This window comes from Oryza brachyantha, chromosome 2 (genome assembly GCF_000231095.2).
Source record: "Oryza brachyantha chromosome 2, ObraRS2, whole genome shotgun sequence".
Lineage (NCBI taxonomy): Eukaryota > Viridiplantae > Streptophyta > Magnoliopsida > Poales > Poaceae > Oryza > Oryza brachyantha.
In genome coordinates this window covers 14,271,071-14,289,156 of record NC_023164.2, presented here as the reverse complement: position 1 = coordinate 14,289,156, position 18,086 = coordinate 14,271,071, and the positions used below count along the sequence as shown (strand labels likewise).

Below are 18,086 nucleotides of genomic sequence, written 5' to 3'. Positions count from 1 at the left end.
TTGTATTTGTTGAACTTTTCATGTGTGGTGTAATATTGTATTATGTGTGGTATGTTTAGTTTATCGTATATGTTGGGATGGTTATTTTGATATGCTTTTGACATGTGAAATGATAGACACGACGGGTACCCGATACCCGACGGGTATGGGTACATGTATTATTTTATCCATGGATACGGATACGGGTTGAAAATTTTACCTGTAACCTTCGAGTTGGCGAGCGGGTAATTGCTCTACCAGCACCAAACCCGACCCATTGTCATTCCTAGTGGATCTAAAGGGTGGTCGTGTGACCACCAAAAAAATTTCCTCAACCCACCAATATGGATCTAAAGGTTGGTCGTGTGACCACAAAAAAAATTGCCCCAACCCACCCATATCTCTCTACCGGAGTTTCACCGCCATCAAGAGGGCATACGACCCCATCTTTTCGCTTTTTGCTTATATTTATAAGTCAAAATTTATATTTTTTAATATTAACTTTGGAGTTATATTTTGATTTTTTTATCGTAGTTTATTTTTAGTCTTGACTTTTAAATCCCTAAGAACATGTATATAAAAGTTTTAGTCACAATCATGTTTTGTTTGCAAATATACCGTTGACCAACTCCGCTTCCTTCTCCCCCTAAATACAGTGCTAGGTTGAAGGATCCGTTTTCTTTTACCAAATCTATAACTTCAAAAGAAGAAAGTAGTGACATATGTAACATTAAGCGCTGGGTTTATCTTTTTTTTTTCTAATTTGCCACCAGGGACATGAACAAACATGCCAACTTTGCACCGCTTTTTTACCATTTAAACGACCAAGAGTGCGGTAGGTCCAAAATAATTGCTTAAATTTGTTTATTTTTAATACAAATTTGATTTGATCAATATATTGTTGATATGTGAGCAGGACTGGTACACATTAACCAGGCATATATCATACCGTTTTATCGATGGAATTCTACTATCCTACATCGATCATCCCATACATATGCAACCAAAGAGTCGATTATTACTATTCCATCTCATTCATCCTCATTCTCCCGACCAAACAAGTACAGGGAAACATGTAGATCAGCGCAACAAAACCAATCAGGATTCCAGTATAATGTTTTCTTTTATGTACATGGAAAAAAATTCTGCGGCAAAGGCACATAAGAGAACTTAATCACAAGTTGCAAAAAGAATCAAGATCATCACATCACATCACCGATTCAAACGCCGGCACAACACAGGTTTCTCTTCTCCTTGTCACAGTTTTCAAGAAAACTGAAGAACTATTACAATTGATCAGCCCATGGGCAGGTGTGTGCCTAACTACTACTACATCAAAAGTCTAAATTTTTCTACCACCTAGCTCAGCAATGCTCATACTCATCTGCAGCGATCCACAATCCAGCTCGCTCTAACTACTACAACATCTAAGTCTAAATTTTTCTACCAGAAGCGCCAGAAGCAACCAGCCCGTTGTGTAGAGCCCCCACCAGAAGAAGAAGAAAGGCGCGGGTAAAGGATATCATAGTGGATGCCGGTGTACAGCACGGTGACGCGAGGGGTGTTCATGCCATCGTCGGTGAAGATGTCATGAGCTGGTCCGCCGTGCAGGTTCTCCACCCGGAGAGGCACCCCAAGCGCGGCAGCCAGGGCCCTCATCGGGATATGGTCCGCGTACTGACGAAGTGGAAGAACATGGGTGACACACCACTGGTTGCAGCGCAAAAACAGGTAAGGTGAGTGAAACGGGTATCGAGAAGATCAATTTTATCATTATTGAGAAGATATTAAGAGGTATCACCGTTTTCTCTATAAAATTTAGTAATTTTACATAGAAAATAGTGGTATTACGATACCTTCTCAAGGATGAAAAAAATGCTCTATAAAGAATATTCATCGGGAGTTGTTCAAGAATGAGCTAATGTAAGGGAAAGTGTATTGGTTCACTAACAAGTTCCAGGGGGTATCCATCTCCAAGCACAGGTACGTGTGGTTCATATTCATCTTTGTGCGCACACATCCAGGCAACTGCTACTGATCTGAGGAAAAGAAAAACTGACAAAAACAAAATTTCAGAAACAAGAGTTAGGATGAATCGGAGGAACGTAGACTCTCAAGGATGTTGTTCTTACTGTCATCCGACAATCTTTCACTGCTGAAAAAGTTGAGAAGTTCCTTCTTACATCTGAAAAAAAGCGCCCATACATGGTCAGTGGGATGGGACGGGATGCATTTATAAACAGCAATTGTTTGGAACTATAAGAGTGGAGCATATAAACACCTGTCACCGTTCTGTCCGCTCTTCCATCCAATTATGTTCTGCATCAGCTTCTTAAAAAACTGAGAATCGGTGATGCAATAAATTGCGCACGGTAAGCCTTACAAACAGCTGGCATTTTGCACTCAGAGAGGAGTTTAACGGTATATTACAATGACGCTTGCAAAATGCATATCATCGATATTGAGACAAATAAAGATAATAAGATAAGTCATCTCAGAATCTCTGGTAATTAAACATTAGGCATAACAAAAACTGTTAGAAAGCAAATATTTGATAAGAGAGGGGTAAGAAGAAAGGCATTTATTGAACAGGATCATCTGTTACAATATGTTTCTAACAGAAAGCTAAACGAGCAAATACAGAGAAGGTGAGTGATTACTTCGTAGCCCCAGGAAAATACAGTTGGAAGTTCAGGATAGTTAATTTGCATAGCCATTGGTTTAATTTTAACTTCAACAGTAGCAAGAAGACGTTGTTCTTCATCTGTCCCCTCCCTGTCAAGAACTTGCTCCTGCCAAATAAAGAGGAATAAATCACCAAGCATACATCATATGTTTAGGGACAAGGAGGAGGACAGCTGGTCAGCTACCAGATATGAAATTATGAAGCTCCTGTAAAAACATTCCCCATCTCCGCGCACCACCCTAAATTCTGAATACTTAGTAAGAAGGATCAGAAAATTTGAAGAAATAATTCCCCGCAAACCCGGTAGGCAATAATGTTCAGGGGCATAAGCCAGGGAAAATTTCTGCACCACAGATACAGATAAGAGAATTCAACTAAGGAACAAATGACAAGAAAGGATACATATAAAATGATATATGGGGGCTGTTTGGATTGATGCTAATTTTTGCATTGCAATATCTGACAAGAGAATTCAGCTCATGACCAAATGCCAATTTTTTGCATTGCAGTTTTCTAGTTTCTGTAATATCTGACAATCTTAAAATCATTAATGAATATACTACTTGTCATAGATCGGTTGTTGTTAGTAAAAAGATCCTATCCTGTCAGAAAATTTAGCAGTACTAGGCCGATCCAGGTTCTCTCACAATCCAATACTGTCAATTGCATGTGAAACACTATCTGTTCTTATATTCTTTATTTTTTCTTTGTGAGGGAAACACTACTAGTACGATGGTACATAGACAGGACAAGATAGCTCAATTGAACAGTATACTATTTACTACCTGTTCTTATATTCTTTATTTTTTCTTTGTGAGGGAAACACTACTAGTATGATGGTACATAGACAGGACAAGATAGCTCAATTGAACAGTATACTATTTAAGGGATCTGATCAGATTTATTATTTACACACGTTCATTTCCAACATTAATAAAGTTTAAAAGGAGTCAAACCTGGTGATGCACAAGAAGTAACGGCTTTGTTGCCTTGTCTAGACTTCCTTCTCTACCCAAGAACTATTTGACAAGAAAAAATGGTCAAAATTCATGTGCTGCCAGAATTGGCACCGGTTACAGAGAATTTTCATCAAGATAAATCATTTTAGGTTAGGTAATAAGGAGACAGGGAATGCATGAAACTTGTAAACAACATAGCAGGAGAACGAAACTGGTGTTCCAGAATTGCTCGACGCTTGCCATTTATATGTCCTAAGTCTCTTCCATCCAATTTCAGGTAAACCAGACAGAGGTTGAATCTATTCAGCAGAAACTAAAGAGCGATAGTGCTTTTACATACAAACTATCAATAAATAGAGAAATTGCATCCATTAATGCAGTCCTAATACACATCTAGATTAACTTCCTATAGCACAAATCACTAACAGTGAATGCTCATGTCATGTGAATTAGGATTTCTTACCAAGACATAACAGCAAAAAAATGATATGATACAGTATTTTCAAACTTTTTTAGCTTTTTACAGTAAGATGAAAATTGCTGCCTGAATTTCCGTAGTAGGCCGCTGGACCAACTATGGTGAAGCCAAATTGTCCCTAGCATGCACAGTGATTTTGGTTCTACTCTGGAATGCAACATATTCATTTCAACCAAGATTGATTCGCTCAGTTACACTAAATCATCCAAGACTTCACAAGAAAAATTGTAAATCATGAGGACCAATAAAACTTCTTACCACACTGATGATATAGTCAAGAATTATACTCCCGGGTGAATTTGTTCTCTCGGAAACGGGATTCAGCAACCCCTTCTCCTCGTCTACCACCTCCTCCTCCTCTATCTCCGGCAACTCTTCGTCCTTGTTCCGCGGTATCCTATTCCTAGCCTCTGCCTACTCCAGAAAACCAAGAAATGCTCAAGAACTCCAAGATGCCAAAACACGCGATGACAGAACGAGTCGAAGCGCGAGATACTCACCATCTCGATCTCCATGACGGCATCATCTACCTCGCGGACGCGGAACGCGCGTTGGCCGATAATATATGGTTTCTTGGCGTGGGCTCGATGCGCACGCATGCTACTCCCGAGTAACTTCCCTTCCGAGGGATTAGAGCTCCTCTGCGCCTTCAGGGGAAACCAAGAAATGCTCAAAAACAAAACGCAAAACGCGACGGCTGGCCGGCCTGACAAAACAAACGCGAGATCGTCCGGAGCCGTCACCTGTAGCTCTCGATCATCAGGCGGTGCCGGTGGTGATGATGATGATGAACCGTCGGCGCCGCGGCCTCCGCCTCCGCCTCCGCCTCCGCCCTGCTCATGCCCCCCTCCCTGGGTGAGCGCCTCGTCGGGATCCCAGCGAATAGGCGGCAGAGGCGGCGGCGGGTTCCCCCACGCGCTGTCCAGCACCACCCCGAGCCCCAAGCGAGGTACCCGCAGCCCAGGGCGCGGTGGCCCGCCCCCGCGTGGGGAAACGGCGGCTCCGCCTGCGGCGGCGGCGGAGGTCGACGCATCGCCGGGTGGCGCCGCGGCGGCGCGTTGCCCGCGCAAACGGACCGATGATTTCTCGTCTTTTGGTGGGCCGGACGTGGACGCCATCGTGGCGGGGCGAGGGGGTGGATTAGAAAAAACTTTCCGCGGGAAGCGTTGCGGGGTCCGATCTGCTAATCTCGCTTATTCCAGGGGGGTTAACGAGAAATGTTTTCAAGGGTGTAGTTGTCAACTCCACAAAAGGTAGGGGGGTTCTTTATAAAAAGAGATTGGGGGAGCGACGGAGATGGATGGCCTCTTTTTCAGTTTAGCCCTTCCCCTTTTCTTCAGCAAAATTACTCCTTTGAGAGCGAGGGAATGAGGTATAAGATCTACAAAATAGGATATATGATAAATTTAATATTAGTTTAACCAAATTTGTGAAAAGGAGTAAAATAATATTTATATAAAAATATTTAAAAAGTGTCTCGTTTAACTGTTGAAAAAAAGTGCTCACGGAAATGAGTGAAGTTTTCTATGTTTCTGTTACTTTCCAGTAGAAACGAAGTGACTATCATCTACAGATCTACTTAACATATGATATGGCCATATATATGGCTATACCGGCCTATCTATAATCTCTTTTCTAATTAAAACCCTCTTTTAAGACAAAAATTTTCACCTCCATGAGCTGACTTGCGTAACATTCTTTCCTGTCACTCAACCATACGTCAAAATTAAATGAAGTTCAAGAGAAATTTATTCATATTATGATACTAATTGATATAAGTATCTAAACCTCGTGAAATTGAAAACTTCAATTCAGGCATTTTTCTATCTGCAGTGCGTAACATTGATGTGTGTGTGCGTGTTCTTTTTTTGTGGAAATATCATAACATTGTTGCTTTTGCTCGTTTGGTATTATTATCACCTTCTCTAGTGGTAAAATCTCCCCAGCATTATGGTCTTCTCAACAAAGATACAAGTATATGCAACTCACTCGAAAGATAAGTTTGTTGCTGATAGGTTGATATTTTTCCAATGAGCAATATATAATTCATTAGTTCTTACCTTTGTTTTTAAATATATGACGATGACAACTTTTGATCATGTTATTAAAAAACTATGAAAATTATCATTTATACGATGGGACTTGTTTTAGCGCTAAATAAAAAGTACCTAGGTATAATCTATTGTTGCAACTTGTTTATTACTGTATATACTTTAAATATGACTATTTTACATTCAGGTAGTTTTAATAAGATAAATTAAACACCGTAACTAAAAGTTAACCATGTCATGTACTTAAAAATGATGGGCATTCCAATGCAAGTCGCCCCCGTGTTGGTGAATAAGCTAGCCACCAACTTCACCGAAGTGTGGTGGTAGCGCCTAACCGTGGTGTACGTACTTCACAATTTAGCACATGATATAGGGCCTTTTTTTTTTGGTTAGAAACAACTGTAAACTTATCATAAAATAAACTAAGTGCCTATTCACCACTGGAGCAGGTGATACCCCTATCTTTTTCTTCTTATTATACTTATAAGCCAAAATTTAAATTTTTAACGTTAAAATTAAATCTGTTTTTTAGGGTTTTCATCAAAATTTATTTTTATAGGCTTAACTTTTAGATCGTAAGAATACATAAGTAAGTATTATTCACAAATTATTATATTTGTAAATATACCGTTTGACTTTTTTTTATAAAAAACCAAATAATCACCCCCAAACTGGTCTAAGATCCTGTTTGTTTTTAGTGACTTTTTTTAAGTCCCTGTCAAATCAAATTTTTGGACACTAACTAGAAATATTAAGTATAGATTATTAATAAAACTCATTCCATACTTTGGACTATTTTGCTAGACAAATCTATTGAGCCTAATTAGTCCATGATTAGCGAATGTGATGCTACAGTAAACATTTGCTAATCGTGGGTTAATTAGGCTTAAAATTTGATTAATGAAATAACATTTATTTATACAATTAGTTTTATTATCAGTATATTTAATACTTCTAATTAACATCAAAACATCCGATGTGATGGGAACTAAAAAAAAGTATCTGACTCCAAACAGCCCGTAGGATACATACCTCAAAAATGCATCACGGTCCATCTAGTCGATGATCAACGGAATTTCTAACCTCTTATAAAATGCCCTTTTACCCTTCCCTATCATATCTTTTTCACCTTCACCTTTTCTTCTTACCGACCACGTCTCCATCACCAGGTGGAGCCTGGCATCGTCGGATCCAACCAAGACATTACGTGGACGATGGGGGCATGTCGATATGCACGGAGGGTGTCCACCAGAGGGGAAAAACTATGTGCTATAATTTTCTTATTTTTTATATAATTAGTAGAGGATTTTGATATATATGAATCTAACTGTTTAGGGGTAACTTTAGGATGTATGAACACTTATGTTTTTTTAAGCAAAAACTAAAATTTGATAATGAAATATTAGAAAAAAAATTGAAAACAATATCAACACAATTAGGAAGTTTTCATGATGTCTACATCCGTGTCGTACAAGGATCCAATAATGTGGGAGGAGGATCATGGAGTTGGAATTGGCTAAGGTGATAGGAGGATGGTGGTGCACAGCTGGACATAGCAGTGGTCAATATTAGGGGGAAGCCAGAGCTGGACGAGGCAAATGGAGGTTAGATGCGTTGAGCCTAACGCGAATATAGTGAGGTGAGCTTCCTTCGCTTCCAACGCTAGTGACGTCTCCTACATCTGTTGCTCCTGCCCCTATTAGCGAGCTTGAGTTTAGCTAGAGATGGCGATGGGGAATTCACTGTTGGGGGTCACCACCTTGTCTTCGTCTCCACTGGGATAATTTTCCCTTGTGATTTCCTTGGCCTTATTAACAACAGGCTAAGGCAGTGGATTGATGCAAGTAGGCAGCGTGCCGGTGGCACACCGGCGGGAGGTGGAGGGCGTGTCGGCAACGACAGGCAGAGCAACCGGATGCCCGGTCGCTTGGAGTTGTAGCCTGCAGTGCTTCACACCTCCACGGTCTGCATGAAGAAGCTGATGGATAGGGTTGTTTATTAGGGTTAGGCTTTATATAACATCGTTATTAGGCTTCATTTTTTTGCCAAAACATCTATAAAGTCTATATTTTCATCTCTTTACAATGCAAACGGTTCACCATGGGGAGCTAGGACAGGGAGTGGTGCACCGTCCCTGCCCTCACCATCCTCGATGAGATGAGTTTTGCACCATTTAGTTCCTTATGGATGATAGATATCAACCATCCTCATCCCCTAATGTATGAATTCACTGTAGGGAATCGATGATCGGGTCCTCGTTGCCATCTCTAGGTCCAACAAGCCCCATGCATGCTGCTTCCTGGTCCCCTACACCATCGATCTCCCTCTATTTTGCGTACTTGCGATTACCCGATGCTTGTTGTTGCACTGTTGTTGAATGTAGGAGGAGGTAATGACATTAGGCCTAAGGGAGACAGGTCGAGACAAAGCTCTTCTTGACGTGTAGTTAGTCGTCAAGCACACATCTATACTAATATAAAAAGGAGGAGTTAGAATTTCTCTATCGCTATCCAAACAAATGTACACAGGATTGACTCAATTGATTTCTCATCGTTAGATGTATATATCCAATGGCCTAAAACGTCCTGAAATATCTCTCTTGCAATCGTACACGGGACACAACCTATGACTACGCGCCTCCGCCCACCCATTGCCCTCAAACCCTAGCCCCGTCTCTTCCCCTCTGCGTGCCTCCCCCATGCCGCCGCCCACTCCCCACTCTCCCGACTGCCCCCACGGCTTCGCTCACCGCCAACCGCCCCCACGTTCCCGGCCGCCACCATGCCCACTATCTTGGTTGGTGCCGGCTCCCGCCACCACTCCGATGTCCACCTCTGCCGCTGGCCGCGCTCATGCTTCGGTCCGCCGCCGGCCATGCCCACGTTGACGACCGCCGCCTGCTGCTGTCCTAACATCGACAACCTGCTGCAGGATGCCCTCCACGCGGTGTTTGCCCCACCGCCGGTGGCCCACGCCAACGGCCGCTGACTACTCCACCCCAACGTGTTCACAGGAAGGGGATTGCATTTGATCTGCAAATTCCGCCGGAAATTGCTCTTGCACCATTCTGCGCCTTGATCTGCAAGGGGATTGCAACCTCCCCTAAATCACGCAGTGCACAAAGTCTGTCGCGTGCAACACTGCCACCTGCAACAGCGATAAGAGAGGCCTCAAAGTAATACATGCACCCTTTTTTGTAATTCTTGTTCTATATATATATATATATCATCCATCTATCATATATTGTCATGTTGACGTTTTGTTTTATTTCACTACATAGCTTGAAGGGAGATGATTGGATTCTGATGTCGAAACTCGATTAGGATCCGCTCTATCTCTAATATAACAAATCTTCTCAAATCTGGACTGTATCCGAACTCAACTTCCATATCCCATACGCACACAATATCTCCATCGTATGCCACATGGAATCTTCACCACCACGTGCATTGAACTCTAGCCTACGTATCCCGCATGATATCTCGACCACCAGACGTCAACTTATCTCCAAGTTGACTCCCGATCTATCACCGGCAATACTCTCCCAAGGCATCAAGTCACCTATACATGAATCACACAAAGAAAGCATATTTCGAGACCAAGCTATCTCCAACTTGACTCATGATTAGCAAAACAACATTACCCATACGTATAGAAACCAACTAGAAGTCAAATTCACAAAGAACAAATCCGAAACCGAAAAGAAAACCGAAAGCTGAAACTTTCGGGGCTGACCTGCCGGTCTGACCGCCCGGATACCTGCGGTCTGACCGCAGTTATCTGAAAGGTCTGACCGCCTGGTCAATTTTCACAAAAACATTTATCTCGTAAACCACCAATTTGTTCATCACAAAAACATGTAGATCACTTCCTGATCTTACATTCTTTCCCTCGATGAACACATTGGCAAACACTTCAAAATTGTTTGTTGTTTTTGTGAAGCAACTCCAAAAAGCATTTAAAAGAAACATCTTTCACTTTTGAAAAGAAAGAAATTTCCAAATTTTTCCAAAAACATGCTCTTTCTTCCAAAATTCTTCTCCCCCTTTTGACAATGATTTCATCAAGCGTAGAAATTATGTCCATTAATGTTTAAGAGCTTACCATACACACAGCATATCAAGTTATGTGTTGCAATAAAAAGAAGATGAACTCATCTATAATATAGCAAGCATATATTAAAGTATAATCATGAATCAAAGACTTTACAATTAAGGTCATCTCAACAATCAAAATTCCTTATTTCAAACGATTTATAATGCAACACTGTTACAAAGCACATAGATTGAAGAATAAAAACTAGACATACATACCTATTGCATTTATCACTCTTTCTCAAATTAGCCTTAGCACAAAATTTTCAAGAGAATTTTTTACATATTTTTTCTTTGTTTGAGCCTTTTTGCTCATATTTTTCTCTCAATTATTCTGGGTACGTCCTTGTCGTCAAGACTGTCCAAGGATTCGGCACCAATTTTTTTTCTCACACATCGAATACGTCCTTTGTCGTCAAGACTTTCTAACGATTCGGTATTCATTTTTTCTCTCATATTTTTATTCTCTTGCACAATAAGCAATTTAAAAGCTATTTGAGGAATAACAAATCAATAAAGCATATATACAAGCATTTATAAATCAAACCATATGCTAGCATCAATATTGCATAATTTTTTAATTCAAGTAGAATTTAAGTGTCATGCATCATATCCCTTAAAAGCAATGTCTAAGTTTCATAAAAAGACTAGAATACATACAGACTATGCTAGAGACAAATAAACCTTCATCGTATTGCTAGCATGCATATGAAACACCATATGTATAAAACAAAGCTCTCTTTGTCAATTTCTTATTGTTATTTTTTTTTGCTTGATAAAACCATGAGGTGCAAAACTCCCCCTCAAACTATGCCAAAAGGATGAATTATTCTCAATTCTCCACGAAGAAAGGCAAAGCGAGAAGAATCCAGTGGTTTAGTGAAAATATCAGCAAGTTATAATTTTGTATCCAAAAACGTCAATTCAACATCTCCCTTCTCAACATGATCCTTCAGAAAGTGAAAACGAATATCAATGTGTTTCGTGCGTGAGTGTTGTACAGAATTCATAGCAATGTTGATAGCACTAATATTATCACAAAAGAGAGGTACTTTCTCAAAAGTAAGACCATAATCTTTCAAAGTTGATAAAAGCCAAAGAATCTGTGAACAACAACTAGCAGCAACAACATATTCTGATTCAGCAGTAGATTAAGCAACACTAGATTGTTTCCTAGAAGACCATGCAATATATGAAGTACCAAGAAAATGACATGTTCCACTAGTACTTTTTCTATCAATTCTACACCCAGCAAAATCAGCATCGGAATATCCACTCAAGCATATAGAAGATGTAGAATACCAAATGCCAAACTCAAGTGTATGTTGCAAATACCTCATTATTCGCTTGACAGCTTGACGATGTGAAGCACGAGGAGAAGCTTGAAAGCGTGCACATAAACGCATAGCAAACTGTATGTCTGGCCTAGAAGCAGTTAGATACAACAAAGATCCAATCATACTTCTATACTCCTTTTGATCAACTGCTTCTCCATCTTCATCAGGATCCAGCACAGTTGTAGTACCAATTGGTGTTGAAATTGGCTTACAATTCTCCATCTTGAATCGTCTTAAAAGATCCTTAGTATACTTCTTTTGATGCACAAATGTACCTTAAGGTGTTTGTTTAATTTGCAATCCTAAAAAGTACGATAACTCACCCATCATGCTCATCTCAAATTCCTTGTGCATAGTCTTAGCAAACTCCACAACCAAAGCGTGAGATGAACAACCAAAAATGATATCATCAATATAAATCTGAACGAAAAATTGATTATCACCATGCTTATGAACAAAAAGCGTTTTGTCAACTTTTCCCATTCGAAAACCTTTCGCAAGCAAAAAGTTCTTAAGTCTATCATACCATGCTCTAGGTGCTTGTTTCAAGCCATACAAAGCTTTAGACAGTTTAAAAACATGGTTGGCAAAATCAGGATTTTTAAAACCTGGTGGTTGTTTGACATAAACTTCTTCCTGTATCAAACCATTTAGAAAAGCACTTTTCACATCCATTTGATAAAGTTTAAACCGGCGATCTGACCGGCTTGGCGCCCGGTCTGACCGGCCGAGCCGACTTCGTCGTCGTCGTCACTCTCGTCTTCAAAAATAGGACCATCCTCCCCCTGAGTTTGTGATAGTGTACCTGCAATTTCTAGTCTAGTACCTGGACTAGCTTCATCAAAAGTAACTTCACAGATTTCAATGATTTTGTTAGTTTCCTAAACAAGTACATGATAGCCACGTGAATGTGTGGGGTAACCAAGAAACAATCCATCGGTAGAGCGTGTCTCAAATTTGTCTAAATTTCTAGATTCCAAGACAAAGCATTTGCAACCAAAAACACGTAAATGAGAAACTTTGGGTTGACGACCAAATCGAAGTTCAGAAGGAGTTTTTCCAAGTTTAGATCTCAAGAAAACCCGATTTGAAATATAACATGCAGTGTTTACAGCTTCAGCCCAAAATTTCGTTGGAGTGTGATACTCATCAAGCATAGTTCTAGCCATCTCAACCAAAGAACGATTTTTTCTTTCAACAACACCATTTTGTTGAGGGACACGAGGAGAAGAAAATTCATGTTCAAGACCTTTTTCATTGCAAAATTGTTCAAAAGAGACGTTTTTAAATTTACCACCATTATCACTTCGAATTCTATTCAAAGAATTAGGAAGTTCAAGATTCAATTGAAGATACAAACTACGAAAGTGTTGAAAAGCCTCATCCTTAGTTGCCATAAAGTAAACCCAAGAATATCGAGAGAAATCGTCAACTATAACTAACACATACCACTTTCCTCCGACCGATTGCACTCTAGCTGGACCAACAGTGTCCATGTGTAACAGCTGTCCTCGTGCATCAGTCATCACAGAAACAATTGGGGCATGTGAAGAAGCAACCATCTTAGCATGACGACACGGTGTACAAACCAAATCAGGATCCTTCATAAGTTTAGGCAAACCACGAACAAGATCCAAACCACTTATCCTAGTGAGATGATCAAAACCAACATGTCCAAGTCTACGATGCCAAAACATCACATCTTTACTAAACTTAGCAACCAGACATGTTATCACAGGTGAAACTGGATTATCAAAGTTGGCTTTAAAAACTTTTCCATAGCGAGAAATATTCAGCACAGAATCACCACAAGAATCAAATATTTTACTTCCAGTTTTCTTAAAATGAACCTCAAAACTCTCATCAACAATTTGTGAAACTGAAAGCAAATTATACTTTAAATCCTCAACCAAAGCTACATTTTTCAATTCAAACTTGTCACTTACCTTGACCATACCTATAGCAAGAACGGCACTAGTAGAAGCATCACCAAAGATAATCGATTCAGTCTTGGATGCCTGTTTAAGGGAGGAGAACCAATTTTTATCACGGTCATGTGCCGCGAACAACCGGAATCCATGATCCACACGTTCTCCTTCCTCTCCACCAATGCCTACACATGAGAGGATGTCGAAGCCTCAGTACTGGGTTAGATAAAAGAAATTTAGGAATCCAGTACTGAGACATATGACCAATAGATCCAATAGGCATATATCGTCGTGCAAAAACAGTTTGAGAATTTTTAGAAAAATCTCTGCGAGGCTGGTCTGACCGAGGTGCAGTAGCCGGTCTGACCGCTTTTGTACCTCCGGTCTGACCGGTGTCCGGTCTGACCGTGGCTTAGTAGCCGGTTTGACCGGTCCTCGGTCTGACCGTGCAACCCACTGCGGTCTGACCGGTTTCTTCGAAGAAAAAGCATATTTTTGCAGCTTAGATTTTGCAAAAGCAATTTCTCTCTCCTTTTTCTGCTTACGAGCTAATCTGAAACAAAAACCAACAAGATGTCCATCTTTTCCACACAAGGAGCAATTATATTTTTGTTTAGAAATAGATGGTTTTGAAACTTTTGTTTTTGTTTCTTTTAGTGTTCCAGAAGGAGAGGACATAAAACCAGCAGATTTAAACACTATTTTTTCATTGCTTGGTTTTGCCAAAGTTTTGAAGCCAACACCCCTGTTGCAGCTAGTCACTTTAGATTGATCCAAAATCATGTTAAGTTGTTTCTTACCATAAGAAAATATTTTCAAAAAACTTTTCAAATAAGAAATCTCCTTTTCAAGATTAGCACAGTTTTTGCAATCAACCTTGACACTTTTGCTATTACGACACTTGGGGCAAGACTGCACTTCATTAGTTTTCACAATTTCTTGATATGACCATGCCGACCACACCGTCAAACATGCCGACTACTTCAAGCAGGATGACTACTTCTACAAGTCAAGCTACACCAACTACACCATCTCATGTTTTTGATGGACCGATGACACGTAGTCGAGCTAAGAAGCTACAACAAGAGGTGCACGCGCTACCTTGTGAATTTAATTTTAACATTGATGAGAATTATATACTGCCTAAATCGTGCATGTTGCTATTGCTTAGGTTCACCATGGAGGATGACAAGAATACACCAAGAATGAACCAGAGAGATGGACCACGTCAAATCAGTTCAGCTTGACAGAACTGTCAAGAAGAACCAGTCATATCTTTTGATTCCCTGAAGCTACGAAGGTGTATGAGTACATGATGGAAAGCTCTTGAAGTTAACTTTCTAATGCCACTAGTCTCGACTAGTTTGGTTTCTCCAATAAGGCAGACGAGTACTTTTAGTGCAGACTGGTCAGAAGGTCAACAGCCAACCTGACGTTCAAGTTCCTGTGCAAAACTGTACCATTGTACAATATTTCGTGGTACATGCTGCACATGGAGTGAAAGTGCATCAAGTTAACTTTCCAACGCAACTGACGGCATGTCTTTTGGAGTTCCCTGGATGGAGTTATTGCCAAAACACTGAAGACTGCACCGAAGACCAACAGCCACGCGGGAACCACTCAGGAGCATGGAGGCCTTTTCACATTTTGTCTTTTCATTTTCTATTTCGTGTTTCCACCTATCTAGAAAGGCTGCTACTTGTATAAATACCCCTTTGCTCCATAGCAAATGCAGGACTTTTGATAAATGAAATACAGACCCCCTTTGTTTAGCTGTGAGCTAACAAATCCTTGAGAGAAATCTCTACCCCTTTGCTCTTGTGATCTCCTTCGCGGGAATACAACAGCGGCGGCTTCATCCGCTCCCAATTGGTGCTCCTACTCCCTTCGAGGTCTCCTCGATTGATTGTAGGTTGTGTTGGTTGGTTCCTTGAGAGTGTGGTTGGGCGAATCCTCGATTCAGGTTGCCGGTTAAAGACGGTGGTTGGCTTCGAGTTTTATTCGTCAGGTTGCACTGGTTATCGCTGCTTGCAGCAAGTTATCAGTTATTTGGTGATCATCCTACGCCGTGAAGATTGGGAACACCTTGGCGCATCATTTCTTCCATGTACTCAACACGGGTTAAAGCAAATTTAAGCTTCATCTTACTTGATGTGCATGTTGAGCAATCCAAAACATTACGGTGTTGTTTTAACCTTTTAGCACAAAGCATGCTAAACATCGAACTAGAATAAAAAGCAGTTTGATATTTTTTCAACATCTTTCTAGTTAAAAACAACTCATTACAAGTGTGTGTAAGTAAAGCAAAACCAAGAACAAGAGAAGATCTAGTTTTCAAATCATGTGAAACGTTGACATCTCTAATTTTTGAAATTTCATGCATCAAAACCTCACAATTTTTGCAATCATCATTATTAGGAATAAGAGATTTTAATCTAGAAATTTCAGCATTCAGAGATTCAATTATAAACTATTGTTTTTTATACATCTTCTCACACTTCTTATTTTTTGCACTTAAAACATAAATCACTTCTTCAAGAGAACTCACCGCATTATCGTCATACTCTGAATCTGATTCACCACGCGACATGAGGCAGACACCAGAGATGTTCCTTGCTTTATCTTCATCTTCACTCTCTCCCTCTACATCGCTTAGAGGCTCAAAAGCGGCATAGACTTGATTCAACATCTTCTTGAGGTTCTCTTTGGTCCTCATTCCCTGAAAAGTGCTCTTGAACTTGGGCTTATCGTCCTTGGTCTTGTCTCCATCATTATCTTCCTTCTTGCCTCTCCCGAGCTTAGGACAATGCGAGCGGATGTGATCATACGCACCACACTCGAAGCAACGAGCTGGTCCTCCTCTTCTTCTGTACCTGACATTGTTCATAGCTCGAGAAATCTTGTTAGCAGCCAAAGCCAAATCCTCCTCCTCGAATGATTCGAGTTGTTCATCAGACATGGCATTAATCAAAGCAAGAGCGGTAGAATTAGATGGTGAAGCACCAACATCAAAAGAAGTCGAGGGAGAAACCAAAGCATTGGATTTAGAATCAATTTTACGAGAGAGGATATTCATCTCGTGTGTTTTGAGTTTTGTGTAAAGAGAATCCAAAGTTAAAGTAGACATGTCAGCAGATTCTTCAATGGTAGTAACTTTCATCTCCCAAAGAGACATGTCGAGACCATTCAAAAAGTGACGAGAAATCTCAGACTGAGAATAATTAACATCATAGGCAGAATCAATAGATCTAAGATTACTCAAAATTTTATCAAACCTAGCAAGATAATCATCCAAAGCTTCTCCAGGTTTCATCTCAAATTTAATGTAATCCTTTTTGAAAAGATCTCGACGGAGTTCCTTTATGTTCGTTGTTCCTTGATGAAAATTTTTCAAAGCATTCTAAATCTCGTTGGTAGTTTTAAGATGCGAAACACGATCAAAATCTGAACGAGAAATCCCACTCAATGAAATATTTCGAGCTTTGCAATTGTTGCTAAACTCGGTTTTCAAAGTAGGAGTATAAATCTGTTCAGGAATCTCATATGGCTGAGCAACTTTTTGCCAAACATCATAATCTTCGGCCATAATATAAGATTGCATCTTATCACACCAATAGGAAAATCCAATCCATCAAAAACATGAGGCTTTGTTGTGAATTTGTGAGCCATGGTAAGAAAACTCTAGATCGGTTACAATCCAAGAAAAATCTCTAGATCGGTTAAAATCCAAAGAAGAAAACGAGGTTCTGATACCACTTGTAGGATCGCAAACAGAGTAAAAGAACTACCAGAGGGGGTGAATGGTAGTTAGATCAAAAACCAAATCTTTTCGCGGAAACAAAAGATTACCTTCACAAAAGCCTTACCAAAGCCTCCGGTCGCACTGCGAATGTACCACCGGTCAGACCGCCGTTATATGGCCGGTCAGACCCCTCGCATAACGTCGGTTAGACCGACGTTGTGTGCCCGGTCACCGTCAGTCTACCTGCGGTTAGACCGTCGGGATCCTAGAAAAACGCCGATCGACAAAGCTTCAAGATGTATATTGAATCTCTTGACTTTTATTGATCAACCAGTGTTTACAAATTGCATAGAAAACACTCCTAACCAAAACTCTCGATCTAAAATCGAAATAGAGTCGAAACCCTAACTTTTCCTCTCAAACGGCACAAAAAAGCTCACCGGGGGCATACCCCTCGGTACCTATTTATAACCTCGACGTGGGTATGCAAGGCCCACGTATCTAGTACAAATTAGGACTCCCAATCTCGTGGGAAACCAATCCTTATCCGTAACTAACCATATCTCTATCTCTAATATAACAAATCTTCTCAAATCTGGACTCTATCCGAACTCAACTTCCATATCCCATACGCACACAATATCTCCATCGTATGCCACATGGAATCTTCACCACCACGTGTATTGAACTCTAGCCTACGTATCCCGCATGATATCTCGAGTACCGGACGTCAACTTATCTCCAAGTTGACTCCCGATCCATCACCGGTAATACTCTCCCGAGGCATCAAGTCACCTACACATGAATCAAACAAAGAAAGCATATTTCGAGA

General features: G+C 40.4%; 1 protein-coding gene across 2 annotated transcripts; it reads right to left on the bottom strand.

Annotated features, from left to right (window-relative positions):
• Positions 1-1,132: 1,132 nt before the first annotated feature.
• On the bottom strand, positions 1,133-5,381 carry LOC102702823. Of its 2 annotated transcripts, none has more exons than XM_015833126.2 (10): positions 4,846-5,381; positions 4,603-4,749; positions 4,361-4,516; positions 3,622-3,684; positions 2,850-3,008; positions 2,640-2,771; positions 2,261-2,319; positions 2,112-2,164; positions 1,931-2,034; positions 1,133-1,689 (listed from the first exon to the last, which is right to left on the bottom strand). In XM_015833126.2, exons 1-10 carry the CDS (start codon positions 5,218-5,220, stop codon positions 1,423-1,425), a joined length of 1,515 nt encoding a protein of 504 aa, XP_015688612.2. In that variant the 5' UTR covers positions 5,221-5,381; the 3' UTR covers positions 1,133-1,422. The 2 variants fall into 2 exon arrangements, with proteins under 2 accessions (XP_015688612.2, XP_040377109.1); XM_040521175.1 differs by having other exon boundaries at positions 4,603-4,743.
• Between the last annotated feature and the right edge of the window lie 12,705 nt (positions 5,382-18,086).

Bases quoted from the DNA above. Each gene is read 5' to 3' on its own strand.
- LOC102702823 (XM_015833126.2), bottom strand. From the start codon at position 5,220: ATGGCGTCCACGTCCGGCCCACCAAAAGACGAGAAATCATCGGTCCGT. The intron at 2,772-2,849 runs GTAGCTGACCAG...TTTATTTGGCAG, and splicing joins GCTTCATAATTTCATATCTG to GAGCAAGTTCTTGACAGGGA. The intron at 1,690-1,930 runs GTTAGTGAACCA...CGCTGCAACCAG, and splicing joins ATGGATACCCCCTGGAACTT to TGGTGTGTCACCCATGTTCT.